The sequence below is a fragment of the Salvia splendens genome, chromosome 6, assembly GCF_004379255.2.
Source record: "Salvia splendens isolate huo1 chromosome 6, SspV2, whole genome shotgun sequence".
NCBI classification, from domain to species: Eukaryota; Viridiplantae; Streptophyta; class Magnoliopsida; order Lamiales; family Lamiaceae; genus Salvia; species Salvia splendens.
The window spans coordinates 35129136-35146656 of NC_056037.1; the positions used below are offsets into that span (position 1 = coordinate 35129136).

Sequence of the window (17521 nt, forward strand, 5' to 3'; positions counted from 1 at the left end):
TGTGTTGTCAGTTTTATTTTTGGATTCTTGAATTTTAATCATAAGTGGGACAGTTGAAACTTGAATAAAGCCCATGCTTCAACAAGCTAACAAAAATGAAGGCAACAGGCAGCATGAGAAAGCAAGACAGAAAATAAATATTCTATTTCATTTCCAAGTTCAAATAATCTGAGATTCTACCAAAATGATTTCTCAGCAATATCCACATCACGCATAGAACAAAGAGAGAGAATGGAACGGAACAAGTGAAGTACTGCTGCAAGGACCGTATGTCAACAACCTATTGAAGCTTTTTTATTCCGGGGAAGGAAGGAAGGACAGCGATAAGGGCATCACCGTACCCAACTGGTTCTGCAAATGTCAAGGGTTACACTCAGATTATTATCATATGTCATCTGTGAAGTAGTAATAAAAACGCCCAACTCTTTCATCAACTAAAGCAAAAAGGAAGGAAGAAGATGCATACCGCCATCCCTTTTAAGTATCTTGACCACCTCTCCAGATATGTCCGACTGATAAAAAATAAGAGAGAAAGAATCGAAACAGCTCAGCTCTTAACATCTTAGCATAGTGCATTAACCATAACTAATGGTGTTGAAAAAACAAAATGGACATAATGGTGCTTGAACTCAACCGTGTGAGTAAAGATGAAAGGCGGACACAAACCTCAATGGGGATCTCTCCGCCTAGCTGCTCAATATAGCAGAGCACCTGTCCCTCCTTTACCTCGTCTTTCTGTTATGCAACAACAGTGACAACCGATCAACTCAATACTCAATAGGGAATGCAAGTATCTCCGACTACAGATTAGATCTTCTTTGTGAAACCGATTCCATATCATTGAGTTCAAACACAACAGTAAGACTATTTTACGTAAATAGTCTCAAGAGAAAGTTTTAAAAAACGACATATGTAAGCTACAAATGATTAAAATAGTGAAATTATTTTGAGAAAAGGAAATAAATTGCACACTTTCTAGAAGCAAGAGTCACAAAATCATTATAAAACCCACCATTCCATAAACACATGAGACGAATACTACCAACTCCAACATAAAGGAAAACACACACACACACACACACACAGCTACCTCTTTGCAAGAAGGAGGAGCCTTCTTCCCTTTAATAGTCCTGGATCTTTTAAAATTCCCAACCTGCATCCAATATAAAGTTAGTGATGCAAACACCGAGGAAATTCCCTCATTCTTCACAGAGAATAAATAACCATTGGATATTTACCCTAGGAGATTGAAGTATCACCAAGCCCTCATCTGCTGCCTTATCAAGCAGAGATTGGCCTCCACCTTGGGCAGAAGCTGGTACGGAGAGTGCCAACGATGGTGATGAGGCTGAGCCATTTGCAGCAGAGGTCTCAACGACTGCATGAGCAGTAACAGAAGCAGGAATCTGTGTAGGTGCACTTTGTTCGGCCAAGTCTCTTGAGACGTATAACCGAAATCCTCCAAGCTGAACATTAAAGTACAGGATAAATCAAATCAGTAAGGGTAAACTACAAGGCTAAAGGATTTGCCGAGCTAACCATAGACAACAACAAATTAGCATGTGAGAAATAGGACAAATAGCTTACTTTAAGCTCAAATTCCACAATTGATGTTGTGTCACATAGTATCGTCAAAAGAGATTCCACCTGAAAAATGAGATTTCAATAAGATGGCTGCAACCAACCAGTGATGAGGACTAATGGCCAGCCATTACAAATTTTCATGAGCAGCATACAAAAAACTGTCATTTATGTATGCATAACAGTCATTTCATCCAGTATGTACTTTGGAAAGAACTAAAGGTTAGTTGACTTCAATGAGCCTTAACAATAGCATATGAAATTTAGACGATATAAATCCACCATTAGCTCTGTTAAAATAGAAAAGTAAAATAAAAGATGCAGAAAAGGTTGATAAAATTGACCTTATTCACCTAGCAGATGAGTTAGCTGGTTTACCTAGCTGATTCAATGTTATTAGCTTACTACCAATTAGATATGCAATGAATCGTGAATCAGTTAGAAGCTGGTTTTCCTATTTCACTTAACTTACTCCTCCTATGGGGCTGCTTCCATATTAAAAATGTTTGAGAAAATACATAGTAACTGACTTCTTAGATATTTCTTCAGAAGGCTACAAAATGCGGATGGCTGATTGTATTCACAGCAGATGGTACAGACAAATTATTAAAATCTCTCTTTCAATGATATCAGATCTTAGTAATCAATAAAGCCACAGCATGGAAAATACCCCAATATTAGTAAAAGGCTAAATAAAGCAGATGTATATAATTATAAATATTGAGCAACTTACCTCAAATGCATTCGGAATAAGAGGGCTGACTGCATCAGTTGCTACAGTTTCTTTAGAATCATCTTCCACACTGGATTTTGCTGCTGTCAATGAAAGAGAAGCTGCATTAGAAAGAGAAGCTGCATTAGAAAGAGAAGCTGCAGGGTGCAACATATGTAGTGCTGTGCAACAAAATGTTTATTTGGACCAGCAGATGTCAAATGAATACAGAAGGATTTTACTTTATTTCTTCCAAACATATGCATTACTACTTCTAGTTATGCTTTCAATCAACTGAACTTAAATCTGAGTTCTCTTACTTTAAATATGTCACTCCATTTGATTATAGTGTACTTGATAGGCTAAAATATCAAGTTGGTAATTGTGTTGGTGTAATATATAACTAGTAAATTCACAAGAAGAAAAGAACATAATTCCATAAATCCTTATGATAAAAGCATGTCCAAGAAACAATCAACAGATATGAGATGATTGCCTGAGTTTATGGAGTAATCATTCATCAATGACAAGCCCTTTCCAATTCACAAAAAAACAACCTATTATTTAAACTGATTACGTTACAATTAGTAAATTCTCCTACTATTGTAAACATGAGGCCATACATAACAAAGATGCATCAACAATGGACCTTAATTTCAAATCAGAGAGGCTAATGCCACCACAAATAGAGCTTGAGAGACCCAAAGAAAATGTACTCACAACCATCCTTAGTAGCTGAAGTTCGAAATGCAACGATCGACTTCTTTGGTCTATTCAACAACACTAAACCATCAAATTGAAGAACTCTGGGCGTTCTTAAACCATGCAAAGGTTGCAGAGTTGTCAATTTCGGCCTTCCACGGCCAAAATCCAAGTTCTTTATTTTAATGCCTGAAGGCCCAATACCACCTGCAACAATTAACCACCACAAAATTCAGCAAAAAATTAAATCTTTTTTCTCCCCAATGCACCATGATAATCAAATTCAACAATTAACACGAAAAACACACACTAACTGCCGGAAAAAAATCAAAATTCATGGAAGTTATTAAATGCACGACAATAGAGAAAACCTAATCGCACAAATTCCACAATAACACGATCCATAAACGAAGGAATGACATAGCTGGAAAGGAATCAGCACGGATCGCATTTTCATGAGATGTAAACAGCATTAAGATAGAGAAGTGGTGGGAGTTGAGAGAGGGAGAGAGAGCTTACACGCGGCCATTGGAAAATTGAGAAAAGAGAGAGAATCGTGGTGGCGGAGAAACAGTATGTGAGCAGTGGACGACGTTAACGAAGAAGAGAGTCATAGCTTAGCTGCAATATATAGTGGCCCAATTTCTTGATTTGGTTATCTGTTTTCTAATGAATTCTTTCCCTTCCCGGCTTTTAATTATTAAAACCCTTTTTGCTTTTATTCAGTTTAACAACAAAGTAGAGTGATATTTTTCTAATTAAAAAAAAATATTAATATGACTTGCTATCTATTTCCATGATTAGATGTCCGATGTTTTATGTTTTAAGAAATTGTTTAATTTTAAAAAAAAATAGTAAAAGTTAGTGGATCATGAGTCTTATTTTTAAATACTCTTCCCATCCCACTTAATATGATACGGTTTCTTTTTAGTTTATCTCAAATAAAATGACACATTTCTATTTTTGAAAACTTTCTCTGTTCAATTAATATGCTTAGCTATTTTTTCTTTTTACAATTCAATTATCTTTCTCTCTTCATTTAATACATACACCTACATTTTCTTCCTCCAATTAAATATATTAACCAACAACTTATTTAATAATGGACAGATGGAAAAGAGAAATGCTCGTTATTTTCTTGGTTGAAAAAATTGGTAGCAAATGGGCGGTTTTTTTTTAGGGAAAAACAACTTCTTGGGCATATTATTCAGCAAGTTGTTTTTGTGATTGTATTATAATCTATTTTAAATGAGGTTAAAGATGAATTAAACAGTGAATACGACAACATAAGAGTAATAAATACAGATGGGAATACTCAAAAAGTTGGTTCGAGTTTTCCTTGAACAAAGGAAAATAATAGACATATAGTCATTTATACTAGAACAAACCAAATATTAAAAAATAATTTTCAATCGTATTAGAATTTAGACATATGATAAATCAAAATTAAAATCAAAATCAAGAATAAATAGTCTTATAAACTAATTAGATATATTTACTTGGTTAAGATGTCGAATTTGTTAGACAGGCGAGTTTAGTACGTTAAATATCGACAAATAATTAAATCTAGAAAGATAAAAAAAAATGATGTCTGACTCATTGGAGATGAGATTCGACAAATAATTAAATCTAGAAAGATAAAAAAAATGATGTCTGACTCATTGGAGATGAGATTCGACAGATAATTAAATTTAGAAAGATAAAAAAAAATGTCCGTTTCATTGGAGATGAGATTCTAGAAGTTAGGCCATCCAGAATAGCTCAACAATAGCCCAGCCATAGCCTAGCCACAAACTCCTCCTGCCATATCATCAACACTACAAATCCTCCTGCCACATCATAAATAGCTCAGCCATAGCCTAGCCACATCATAAATAGCCCAGCCACATCAATAGTCACATCAATAGCCACATCACTCAAAATTATATAAAACAAATAATTAACAATCACACAAAATACGCAATTTAATTTACGAGACATATACGAGAAAATTCAATAATATTATTAAAATTTTAAAAGTACATTAATTAAAAAAAATTACATAATTAATAAAAAAACTACTGTCGTGCAGTCCTCCGCGCCCATAACTCTTCAATTAAATCCTTTTGGAGTCGAATATGAGCCTCCGTTTGGCGCATGTCGGCATGTGCTTGGAGGCAGCCGTCTTCATCGTGAGGTACCCCACTCCGTACGTTGGGGGCGGCCACGCCGTGGCTTGGACCGGCTTCATTATCATCGTTGGCCCAAGTGGTGCGAATGAAAATGACGGGCAAGTCGCGTATATATAGTGTTTCGGAAATAAAAAAAAATTTAAAAATTCGCGCTAGGCGATCCGGACGCTGCAATAGCGCCTAGCGCACCGCCTAGCGCTACGGAACCGCCGAGCGCTAGGCGGTTTTTTTTCGCGAAAATCGCTGGGCGGCTGCAATAGACCGCCTAGCGCCGGCGCTCGGCTAGGCGGTGCACTAGGCGCTATTGTGGATGCTCTTACTGTTAAATCTAGGAAGGAAAATGATTACCCACTTATTGAGTGAGATGTGAGATGAGATGAGATGAGATGAGATGAGATTCTAAAAGTATATATTTAAATACACAGTAATAATAAAATTTTTAGTGATGGCTCTTTTAACAAAAATGAAGTGTGACATAGCGACACATCTTTATTGGATGTACTCGGCGGCGGATCTAGGTAAGGTCGGGCGGGGTCGGCTGACCCCACCACCTGCCCTGCAGTGCCACCGGAAAGCTACTTTCTTCGGCTTCCAACCCTACGGCGTTCACGTCTCCACCCCCACCTCACGTCCTCACGCGCCGTGTGAGTGGGAGATGATGAGGAGACTGAGCAGAGAGAAAGTAGGAAGTTCGGCATCACGGCAGCCGGCAGGGGAGACTGTTGTCGAGAACGAAGGAGTTGGAGGGGAAGAGTCCTTCCGCGGTGTTTGTTTTCAAAGAGAAAGAGGAATAGCATTGGAGATGTCATTATTGATTTCTCATCCCTATATTCACGTCAACTAGAATAAACTGACATCAATAAATATATATGCCCACACAATTTGACAAAATTTAAAAGATTAAATATCTTAAATATGTTATCTAATTGTAAAATAGGCTTTGAAATTTCTTTCTTTATTTGCATTCATTCTTAGAAGTCCATTAAAAATGTATTCTCATCTTAAAATATCAATTAATGTTAAATAGTAGTAGCACAGTATATCAAAATCAACTTATCTTAATTAAACACGTACTTATATAAAGTAAATATTTCTTAATTTCTTCTAATTTTAGTTTTATAATTTGAATTTTCAACCTTATTATTCATATTCAATTTTTTAAATCTTTAAAAATTTGGTATGTTACAAAAAAATCATGCTATGTCCCACCATAAGCGACTCGTATTATTTTTAGTATGTCCCAACTCAGGGATGCCATTTTTTTGTCAAAATACATACTCCATAACATAATTGTTCGTTCTTACTTTATTAGTTATTTGCACCTTTGTTTTATCTAACATTCTATTTTATTCTTTCTTCACTTAACTCCGTAAACGTCTTTTTTTTAAATTATGTAGCGTCTCACTTATGACGGAACGAAGAAAGTGGAGTATGTTGTTTTAAGAATATCGATACTCGCATGAATTATTTATATTAAAATAGTATATATTTATAAAAAATCATTATTTTAAATAATTATTTTTACATAAATATTTACTATCTTGTTCGACCCGACATTTTGTTCCTGGATCCGCCATTGGATGTACTAAAAGTGATAACGAGACATGTGGGAGGACTCAAGAGTCGGGGTGAGAAAAAAATTCGGAAACCTAATATTTGAACCGAACTAAACCAAAGTTTGAAATTCGGTTCGATTTTTTGGTTTGGTTCGGTTGGTTTTTGAAAATATAAAAATTTCAGTTTTTCAATTCGGTTCGGGCGAAGAAAAAAAATCGAAAAACCGAATTATATATATATATTCTATTAATTTAATATATATATATATATTAGTATTATACATGTTTTTTTTTCGGTTTTCAGAGTTTTTCGGTTTTTTCAGTTTTGTTCAGTTTTAATTTTTCGATTTTTTCGGTTTTGTTCAGTTTTAATTTTTCGGGTTTGGTTCGATTTGGATTTTGAACTAAATTCAGTTTTTTAATTTTTCGATTTTGGCAAAAAAATTAAACCAAAACCCAAATGCTCACCCCTACTCGGAGAAGTATTATATGTGTGCTCGAACTCATTGTAGTAGCATAATTTTGGATAGATTAAACGATTTTGTCATCTTCTTTATTGGGTAGAGATGATCCGCGACTTTTGACGGTCGTCAAATCAAGAAAGGAACTTCATATTGAAGAAACAAATTTCACGAACCAAGTTAATATATATATATATATATATATATATATAGGGTAGTGATCAAGATATAACTAATCTTAAGTGTATAACTAGAGAACAAATCTCAGCCACACATCTTAATACTTCAAATTAATCTTATGGCTTAAATAATCTTGTAGATTTTTATAAAAAATAATAGCCAAAGGGCATTTTTGGAATTCAATATCTCAAATGTATCAACGTGAATTGTGTTCTGTGCATTTGTAGAATCTGAATCTGAATTGTCTCCGGCCACCGCCATGGCCGGCCTCTCCGCCGCCGCCGCCGCCGCACATGCGCCGGTTCTTCCCCTGAAGGCGTCCTCCGCCGGGTAGTTCGCGGCGATGACGGCTGCGGTGAACACCATTTTAGATGACGGCAATAACTTGATAATTACTTAGTTATTGCATTTGGATTGGGTGACTTCATTATTCCAGATAAAGAAATGAAAATAAAAGTTGAGATTAAGATTCTAAGTGATGACATGCCATCGCAATTTTTGAAATTCTCTTGACCCGAAAGTCGGGAATTCCATTTTGCATTATATATTTTCTAAGTGGAGATAACATTTTTACTTCACTCTTACTCAGATTTTACTTCACTCTTGTTCACAAAACACATCACTCTTACTCAGGTTTTACTTCACTCTTGTTTACAAACACACATCACTCTTACTCAGATTTTACTTCACTCTTGTTCACAAAACACATCACTCTTAGCATGATTTTACTTCACTCTTGTTCATAAAACACATCACTCTTACTCAGGTTTTACTTCACTCTTGTTTACAAACACACATCACTCTTACTCAGATTTTCTTACTCAGATTTTACTATTTTACTTCACTCTTGTTCACAAAACACATCACTCTTATTACGATTTTACTTCACTCTTGTTTACAAAATACATCACTCTTAGCATGATTTTACTTCACTCTTGTTACTCTTGTTTACAAAACACATCACTCCTAATAAAAATTACACTTTAAGAATTGTTTTATATTTATAATTACTCACTAACTACTCCATATTAATTCACCATCGCCATTTTTTTGTTAATAACAAATTCAGCGACGCTATTTAGATTATTCCAATAGCTCCAAGCCTTCTACGTCTCCATCTCCGGCAAATTCGCCGCCGCATTTCTCGCCGCACAATGCTACATCTCCGATCACCCCAGTCCAACAGCTCCAAGCCTTCCTCCAGCTCAAATACCAGTGGATTCACGATCCCAGCCAGTCCCCATTCGCCACGCATCCAATCGCAAATCGCGTTGCCGTCGGCACCTCCGCCCTGCTCTACCTCGGATGCGCCGCTGCGCTCAGTTTCCCCCCTCTCCACCGCCTCGCGCACCATCTGATCGTCTCCTCCGGCTACGATGCGGTCGCAGCTCTGTTGTCGGTTATCCTCCCGGATTCCGCCGCCCAATGCGTCTACGTTGTTTTCGGATTGCTCTAGGCCGCTGAATTTGCAGAAGAGATCGAGAGATAAGAATTTAGGGAACCTATTTTTTTCTATGCAATGACCATAATACCCCCGCCTTGTTATTATGGACTAAATTTGTGATTGAGGGAACTAATTTCTCCTTAAATTCAAAAATTAATACCAGCCCTTGATTTTTTTGATCTTGTGGCTATTATTTGTTCTCTAGTTATTTGGTTAAGAGGTGTTTGCCATAGATCACTACCCTATATATATATATATATATGGATTTCTTTATTCCACTTTCGCTGTCTCCTTCAATATTTCAATTTCATATATTTTTAAAATTTCCTCAGTCAAATATCTTATACTCAGGTATTATAGAAATAGTTAATAAATATTTAATCATTCAAATTTATTTTTCAATTAACCACTTACTATGAATTTAATTATTAAGAAAAATATTATGCATCAATAACATAATAAAATTAATGATAACACGCATTGCAACATGCCAACATCAACTTCCATTTTAACATGACTACGTACCAATTGATTCAACTGTTACGTGACATGCCGTTCACTTAAAAGTTAAATATACTACAACTTAAACCAGAACAAAAACAAAAGAGAAGTACATATCAAGTTTTATTTCAAAATAAACCTCCCATTAAACACCCCCTAAGACTAAGAGTAGTGAGAGGGAGAGAGATTTCCAAAGTCGGTTTCTAACTAAAAAAAGCAAGAAAACCCCATAAAAACAAACAAAACACTTAATAATTAGTGGTATCTCTCTTCTTAAACACATCTTCTTTATCCTCCTCCTCCGCCATCCCGAAAGTGTGCTTCGCCGCCTCGGCGGCGCCCTGCGCCATCCCCTTCACCTGATCCCCGGTCTTCTGCAAAAACCCTCCCGTCTTCTCCTTCCCCGCCGCCGCAGTCTCCCTGCCCGATTCCGCCATCTGCGACGCCTTGTCCTTGGCCGCCTGCGCGTAGCTCCCCGTCTGCTCCTTGGTCTCGCTGCCCCGCTCCCTCGTTGCGTCTGCGGCCTCCGAGGCCTTGTCCCTCGCCGCCTGGGCCTTGTCCTTCACCGTGTCCATCGCACGCCCGGTTTTCTCCTGCAATTATTTATAAACATTTAATTTAATTAAAATAATGAAAAATGGTGATATGAGGAATCGTGAGAGAGAGAGAGAGTTGCCTGAGCATGGCCCTTGGCTTCACCAGCTCTGTAGCTTTGCTCGTGAGAAGACATTTTTTGGGATGATTTGAGTGAAAATATGTGTGACTTTGATTTGAAGGTGTGGTGTTGTTGGAATGCAAAGAGTTGAATATATTGAGTTGAGGTAAGAAGGAATGGAACTGCATTGGATATATATAGATTTTCCTGGGAAACAAGGAGCTGCCACGTGTTTAACTGTGTGACGCGTGTACGTGTGATTCAGCACTCAGCTTTTACTTAGTTTCTACTTCATCATTAAAAATTGAAAGTAAAGAAATTATGGAGACTAGCTATAGAGGAATTAATTATTAAAATTTGAAATAATTACAAATTCAAATTGAGAAAGTGAATGTACTAGTAGTATTCGAGTTAGTTGTATGTATTGTATCCATCTAAATTATATTTCCAACATTACAAACTTATATTCTCGAGCATAATATGGAGATGTATTAACATCAGATGCAAGAAAAAGATAAATTTGATAGACCCTATAACATGATAACCTACAGTAATTACTTTCCCACTAAATTTAGCCTTTTAAATTTATGTCAAAGGTCAAAACCATATGAACCCACCTCAGTTTTGATGAAATTATATTATATACTCTATTAGTGATCAAGAGACTATCAAAAGGGCTAAATCAAATATAACTCAGCTTCGGCAATAAATTAATTTCAAAATTTTCATTAGTCTCGTATTACAAGTACAAAAGAAACGGCCAATTTGGGGAAAAAATTGCCTCAGAAAAAAATACACCAATCCATAAGTTGACTACGTTGAATTCCTTGGAACAAATATACATTCGTCTACATTAATAGCCAAGCAATCAGCTTCCTGCTTCAAGATCTATGAGCTTGCAGATCAAAATTCTCAAGTTCCAACGAAACAGATAGGCATCATCACATAAAATAAAATATTTATAGTATAACAACATCATTTGCATAAACAACAGACATAAATTCAAATTTTCATCCACATTAATATGTAGGATAGAAAGATTCATCTTGTGCATTTAAATTCCTTAACTTGATTTTCCTTACTTTAACTTTAACTTGCTCATAGAGATAACCCTTTTGAAAATAATAACGTATACTTAATCAGACTCAAGGAAAACATCTACTTAGACTACATACATCGTGCATATGTTTTCGTTTTGTTCTTTGCTTTTTCTTAAGGACGTTCTAAAATTCCTTTTCTTTTATAGTAATTAAATCAGAGCTGCGTTAAGTACTTCCTTTCTCTTTCAATTTACGCGCCGCCCGACGTCGAGTGTCCCCAAAATCCTACACCGTCGGCCCCATTACACTCATGGCTAGTCACAATTAATTACATAATGAGATTTAATTAAGCGCACTATCCATTTGAAAACCACAGAAATCACACATCTGCTTCTCTTCCTCTTTCTCTCAACCACCGCCGCCGATGAGTGCTCCAGCCGACGACATCAGGCCGTTGGCGACTCCTCATTGGCGCCCCTCTATTTCTCATCTCTCTCAGTTGTGAAATTCAGCAAGTAGAAGTAGAAGTAGGAGGTGGAAGGAGGAGGTTGACGTAACATTTTATAGGAGGAGAAAAATAACAAGTGGCGGTATAAAAGAAGGATGAGATTGGGCTCCAAGTGGGCTCAACTAAAAGATTGTAATTATAATTTGCAATTTCTTAGATCCAACATGTCTTTTATATGTTTAGGTCCAAAGCTTTGTAACTTAAGATAAAGAATTTCTTATTATTTCAAATACTAAACGAAATCTTAAACTCCTCTTGATCATCTGTACTACGTTCAATACTCATTTAAGTGTTGAAAAGAAATAAAGATTTAATTCGGCTTCAAAACTGACGTAATTTCAAGAACAACTAAAAAGGGATAAGAAAAATTGAGTGTTATAATCTACGCACCTTAACAAAAATTTCGTCTCAAAATTTGTACAACTTTAAGCGAGTTATTTCAAAGGTCTTGGCTATACACTTTGAGCTTGAGAAAAAAGCTCTCTACTAAAAGATTAGATTCTTACTTTGAGTCCTTACGAGAATTTCGCCAAATAAATGTGTGCAGTATGTATGTTAATCATCAAATACTACTCCATTGTGAATATATGTGAATTTAATTCAAAATTATAAATATGAAATTAGAACTTTCGTGTAAAATAAAAACTTATATTCATAAAGTAAATCGTTATAATCTAAGTCAGACTCAGTGGCTTAATCGTGTGCAGCACAAGCGGTGTTGATTGGTCTATGATGGAGCATTTATATAAAAAGTGTGTGGCATATTTAGTTCTTTCTCAATATTGAAAATATAAGGGAAAAAATATTCAGTTGAAAACTGAACCAGTTCCATATTGATAGAGTATGTGAGAATTTAAATGCATAATCACAAGTACATCAAGCATTGCATAAATGGCAATGTCAAAGCAAAACACTATTGGTGAAAAACATAATTACCGTTACTCACAATTTAATTGCTAAATTATTTAATTTTAATTAATGGATTATGCATATAAAATATTTCACATTTTACTACGAGATATGGTAAAACATTTCTTTTTTATTATTGTATTATTGCATAATGTGTTTTGCGCCTCCCTTAGATATGCTTGATCCAACTTCCAAACAATCAAATAATTGTCACTTTAATCGAAAAGCAAAATTCAAAACCTAGTTCTCCTCTCTCATATCCAAAGACCCGCATCTAGCTGGCGCTGGCGTTGGCGTTGATGCTGATCATTCGCATGGCTTTCCGGTTGGTGCTGGAAATTGTGGCGATTGCTGGGCGAGGTAATCAGAAACCTTTTTCTTTAGTTCTTGGCGTTTTTCCTTTTCCAATTTCTCTTTCAATAGCAATTTGATTTCACAATACAGTCTATCCTATCATGAACATGTTTTAAACCTTGGTTTCTAAATTATTATAATCTAAGTATAATGTTGGGTGTCCCAATTCAACGTTAATTCTCTTGGACCCAACATTAATCAAACAATCAAAGAACTTTTCACGTCCAGTTTCCGCCTATCCAACTCAATACTCTATTCCCACAATCCCAAATATGCTTTTGAAAGTTCCCGATTACATTAGCCATCATTCGATATTCTCGATTTGAAATTAGACCCTACACAATATTAATCAAATAGTTTTTCACTTCCAATTCATGGACGACACCCAAATGTTGGGGACGGTACCTAACATTAATCTTCTTGGGTCATGCCTAGTCACGCAGCAATAACAAACCCAAACTACTTTAATCTTATACTAAAATTTATTAAATTAAAAAAATAAGTAGTACTAAGATGAAACTACTTTTACTCTTATACTACAATTTATTAAATTCAAAAAATAAGTAGTACTAAGATGAATTCATCTGATATCATTTTATAGGCTTGCATGTGTTAAGTCAATGGCAAAGATTTTATCATCCCAATTGATCTACCGATCATTACTAATTGGTTAAACTTTTGACTAAATTATTTCTAGATTTTTTATGTAAGATTTTCACTAAGCTAGAAATAATTTCTAGAACTTTTTCCCTTTTGATATATGTTCTACAACTCGAATTATCTTCAAAATATATTTTATCCAATGAGATAACGTAATATTGATAATGAGATGTAAATAAACATAACTGTAAAATAAATTCATGAAAAAGGTTTTTGAATTAATCGAACAAATTGAAAACAGATTGGCAATATCATTCCACATGTAAAGTTGAAAAAATAAGACAAGTTATTTAATTCTAAACAAAAAATATAGAGAAAATGCACAAGCATGGTAGCTTTAAATGCATATGTTCACGTTTGAAGACGATATATTGGCATAAATTATTTTGAGCTCCAGAAGTGTATTTGGGGTGGCAGAATGAGCCATCATGCTTTAAAGCCCCAAAACCAAGAGAAACAGCGTCAATTGTTGCCAAAGCAACACTAAGACTAACATATCCTTTAGAAAACCAAGCAAAATCAATAATATTTTTAGTCCTGAAGAATATTACAAGATCCATCATTCTTTCGCCTGAATAAGTCTTTCTTTTACCAGTAAAATCTCTGACTGTATTCAGTTTCAGTGGTGATGATCATCTTCGTCATCCCCGTGTCCATCGGGAGGTCCACCGGGGCCCACCACTTCAAGCTGTCAACAAATAAAGGGTCATGACATTTTTGGGGCAATAACTGTGTGGAGTTCCCAAAGCAAAATAGCTTGTCTTTTAACATAACGAACGGTTTCCTTATAGAACTTTGAATGTCTAACAAGACAACCTTTTTCACATGGCATAAAAAGACAAGCTATTTACAATAAAATAATACCCCCTCCGTCCCATAAAAATATGTGCATTTTTCATTTTCGTCCGTCCCACAAAAATATGTGCATTCCATTTTTCGGAGAGTTATGTATCAATTTAATAATGTAGGTCCCACTATCCACTAACTTTACTTTAACTACCATTCTTCTCCTCTCTCCTACTTTACCATACTATTCTACTCTCTAACTTTACCAATTTTGTCTTAGTTCCCGTGCCATACCTATTGCTCATATTTTTATGAGACGGATGGAGTATCATTTAGACAAAAGCAGGCTATTAAATCTTTCATGCTTCCCAGTATTTAAACACCAGAAATCAAAGGTGGTTAAGCATTGAGGATTAATCAGGTCGGAAAACGAACAACAAAGGTAAACTGCACCTAATTGTTGCTATGAAATCATAGTTACGCTCATTAGATAAAAAAATATAGCAATACTGTAGATATGTCATGCAACGATAAGGATGAATGAATTGTTAACAAGTCCATGAGGTTGGCAAATTCCCCACATATGCTAGTAAATATGGACTTACCACAAAGTACTGTGAGCATACTGGGCATTCATGTGGCTTACCCTTCTCCAGCCAAAACCAAACAACGTCATGCTCATCCTCTGCAAAATTACAGGTGCAGAATTGCAGATCATATGGTCAGAGACTCAAGGTGCATGCAGAAATACAACATTTGTATAGTACAAAAAGTTACAAAAAGATAGACATATTGGCTTACCGCCTTCACCGCCAGGACATCCCACAATTCTTTTGTCATAATAAGACTTGATCACAGCAGGTTCTCCCTGCCAGCAACCACAGGTTGAGATGAGCATAAAATTTAATGCACACACAGACTTCATCCATAAGTTAATGTCTAGGTTATTCTTTGTTCCAATATTTTTTAATGCATCGGGATGGACTACTCAACACAAACTACCAGATTAGAAGCTAAATACAAAACTCTGGCTTTCTACCCAGAGATCACCCGTCACCAATGCACTCGACTAGTTGCTAGTTCCACATGAGCAAACCACCAACAGTAAGGAATAAGCAGAACTAAAATAAATTTTGATGTACTTAGACACTTAGTTAATCACCTACTCAAAGATGCATTATTTTTATGAATATAAAAGATGCATTTAGTGAAACATATCACCATAATCTTCCAAATAAGAGACAATAGAGTTACTGACAAGGACCATTACTTCATTGAAAATGCTATAATTACAATGAATAACAGATAGAAATTTACAAAGTCGTGTAAATCTTTTAACAACTGAAAATTTAAAAATGCGTATTTCTCTTATACACTAAACATATGCATATAATCTTTGTTAAAAATATTATTTCATGCAAAATATTTGTGAGCTTATGAAGTACATATTTTTATGACCATAGATATACACCATACGAACACATAATGAAGCACACAATTTTATGAGTTTAGATATTCATCATACAAATACATACATAACAATATTTGAATGGTATTGGCAGGATTTCAACAAAGTCAGTACTCAATAACTATCCCCAAAACGGTTACTCTCTCAACCATAATAAGGCAGCTCAGTGTTTTGACGCGATTGTTTCGGATTTCGCACTTCGCTGAGATAGACTTAGCCAACTAAAAGACAAGGGTAGGTGTAGGAAGTATGATAATTGATTATTGCCTCTTTAATCAAAACAACCAAGAAAACCTGGGTAAATGCAGCCAGGCCAAAAGTAGGACTAGGGGTCAACATTGCATTTCACTTGGTCTACTGAACCAGCGCACTGGTGGTAAAGTGAGGAAAGAAACACATTTTTTTTACCATCCGGATATGGAACTTTCAAATTTCAATTCAATATTTAAGTATCATAATTCATTGCTACTCTTTTTGGTATGAGGGGTAACTGAAAGAGGAAACATATAGGAGTATCTACTAACTACCATGAGACAAGGCCTAGAAACATTTGTTTTGCATCAGCTAAACATATCAACATTCACATGCATGTAACACTAGTTTAATAAGAAGGTGCAAATATGCAAAAGTCAATACTTTGAAAATACAAAGGCCCCTATTAAATGAACTTAAGTGATTATTCATCTCTCTCTCTCTCTCCACACACACAAGAGAGTTTTTGTGATCATTTACTTAAGCACCTATCCATTACAGATTAAAGAGCATCTTTTCCATACATAACACTCGCAGATAAACAACTACTAACTTTTAAAGAACCACAAAATCTATAAGCACAGCAATTATATAGTGGCTCATGTGGCATGTCTCTATATTCATTATTTCAAATATAATCTTACAGCACTGGTGTCCAATACAAGTCCACATCAAGTCCGAGCTAAGATAGGACACCTTCCCATTAAACCCAATATTGATCAGCCATGTCACACTTTAAATATCCTTCTCAACAAATTAATACACAACAGAACTTCTCAAGAGCCTAAGACAATCTCGTAGCAGATAAAACATCGACCGAAATTGTAGCTATAACAATATACTTTATGGACTAACCTTTGTTCCAAATGGACCAGATGGATGGTTAATTTCCAGAATGTCCCTTCCCTGAACCATTCAAAACTCGGGTAAGATAATCAACAGCAGTCAACAATCAATCAAAAACAGCAAAAATGACGCACTTCAATCTCGGCCTGAAGCTCTTCACGCTCATGACCAGTAGCAATCGGCACTATATCCTCTACTTTTTTAGGCTCATTCCCTATCAATAAACAGCATTGCCTTCTAATCAACAACCGACCAAAAGGAAAAACGCGCAAACACTTGAAATAACATTCACGCGAACGAAAATCGAATAGAAAAGATCCTGAAAAGGGCAGAAATTATGGTTTAGAAGCACACCGGATTCAGAAGAGAAGCGGCGAGAAAAAACGGGGGCCGAACGGACGACATTCTCCGATGGTCTGGAAGATCCGACGGAGAATTGGGCGGTGTTGGAAGCGGATCGGGGCGGGGCGAGAGTGCGGAGGCGGACAGCGAGCCTTCGGAACATGATTGGGATCCGAGTGTGGTCACGGATCTGATCTAAGGTCACCCCCCTTTGATTGATGACAACTTGTTTCTCTCTCTGGAAAAGCAAATGTTGGTGGTAGAAAGGTAAAAGTTGGAAGACGAGTGAGAGGAGGGAGCAGCGGCAGCGGCGGCGTCGGCAGAGGGGTAGGGTGGCTCAATTTTAGCGGTTGACTCACACGCGTGGAGATTGTCGCACGTGTTTTGCCCCTA

At 36.0% G+C, this 17521-nt stretch overlaps 3 protein-coding genes across 5 annotated transcripts; all 3 read right to left on the reverse strand.

Moving 5' to 3' along the window:
• Positions 1–120: 120 nt before the first annotated feature.
• Positions 121–3643, reverse strand: LOC121806169 (biotin carboxyl carrier protein of acetyl-CoA carboxylase-like). 3 transcript variants are annotated; one of them, XM_042206112.1, is made up of 9 exons: positions 3515–3643; positions 3014–3202; positions 2315–2394; positions 1588–1647; positions 1239–1466; positions 1091–1153; positions 667–735; positions 467–512; positions 121–351 (listed from the first exon to the last, which is right to left on the reverse strand). In XM_042206112.1, the coding sequence occupies exons 1-9, from the start codon at positions 3522–3524 to the stop codon at positions 281–283; spliced, it is 816 nt and encodes a 271-aa protein (XP_042062046.1). In that variant the 5' UTR covers positions 3525–3643; the 3' UTR covers positions 121–280. The 3 variants fall into 3 exon arrangements, with proteins under 3 accessions (XP_042062046.1, XP_042062044.1, XP_042062043.1); XM_042206110.1 differs by having other exon boundaries at positions 2315–2397; XM_042206109.1 differs by having other exon boundaries at positions 2315–2415.
• Positions 3644–9556: 5913 nt separating this feature from the next.
• LOC121809186 (late embryogenesis abundant protein Dc3-like) lies at positions 9557–10107 on the reverse strand. Its single transcript, XM_042209727.1, has 2 exons — positions 9985–10107; positions 9557–9901 (listed from the first exon to the last, which is right to left on the reverse strand). Exons 1-2 carry the CDS (start codon positions 10036–10038, stop codon positions 9557–9559), a joined length of 399 nt encoding a protein of 132 aa, XP_042065661.1. The 5' UTR covers positions 10039–10107.
• A 3675-nt stretch (positions 10108–13782) lies between these two features.
• Positions 13783–17518, reverse strand: LOC121810045 (putative cytochrome c oxidase subunit 5b-like). The gene is made up of 6 exons (XM_042210938.1): positions 17141–17518; positions 16921–17000; positions 16796–16846; positions 15022–15088; positions 14826–14905; positions 13783–14122 (listed from the first exon to the last, which is right to left on the reverse strand). The coding sequence occupies exons 1-6, from the start codon at positions 17289–17291 to the stop codon at positions 14054–14056; spliced, it is 498 nt and encodes a 165-aa protein (XP_042066872.1). The 5' UTR covers positions 17292–17518; the 3' UTR covers positions 13783–14053.
• Between the last annotated feature and the right edge of the window lie 3 nt (positions 17519–17521).

Coding starts and splice junctions, on each gene's coding strand:
- LOC121810045 (XM_042210938.1), bottom strand. CDS start 17,291: ATGTTCCGAAGGCTCGCTGTCCGCCTCCGCACTCTCGCCCCGCCCCGA. Junction 16,847..16,920: donor AGCTTCAGGCCGAGATTGAA/GTGCGTCATTTT, acceptor TGAATGGTTCAG/GGAAGGGACATTCTGGAAAT. Junction 14,123..14,825: donor TATGCTCACAGTACTTTGTG/GTAAGTCCATAT, acceptor ATTTGTTGACAG/CTTGAAGTGGTGGGCCCCGG.
- LOC121806169 (XM_042206109.1), bottom strand. Junction 1,154..1,238: donor TGATACTTCAATCTCCTAGG/GTAAATATCCAA, acceptor TATTGGATGCAG/GTTGGGAATTTTAAAAGATC. Junction 513..666: donor GCGGAGAGATCCCCATTGAG/GTTTGTGTCCGC, acceptor ATTTTTTATCAG/TCGGACATATCTGGAGAGGT.
- LOC121809186 (XM_042209727.1), bottom strand. CDS start 10,038: ATGTCTTCTCACGAGCAAAGCTACAGAGCTGGTGAAGCCAAGGGCCAT. Junction 9,902..9,984: donor AAGCCAAGGGCCATGCTCAG/GCAACTCTCTCT, acceptor AAATAATTGCAG/GAGAAAACCGGGCGTGCGAT.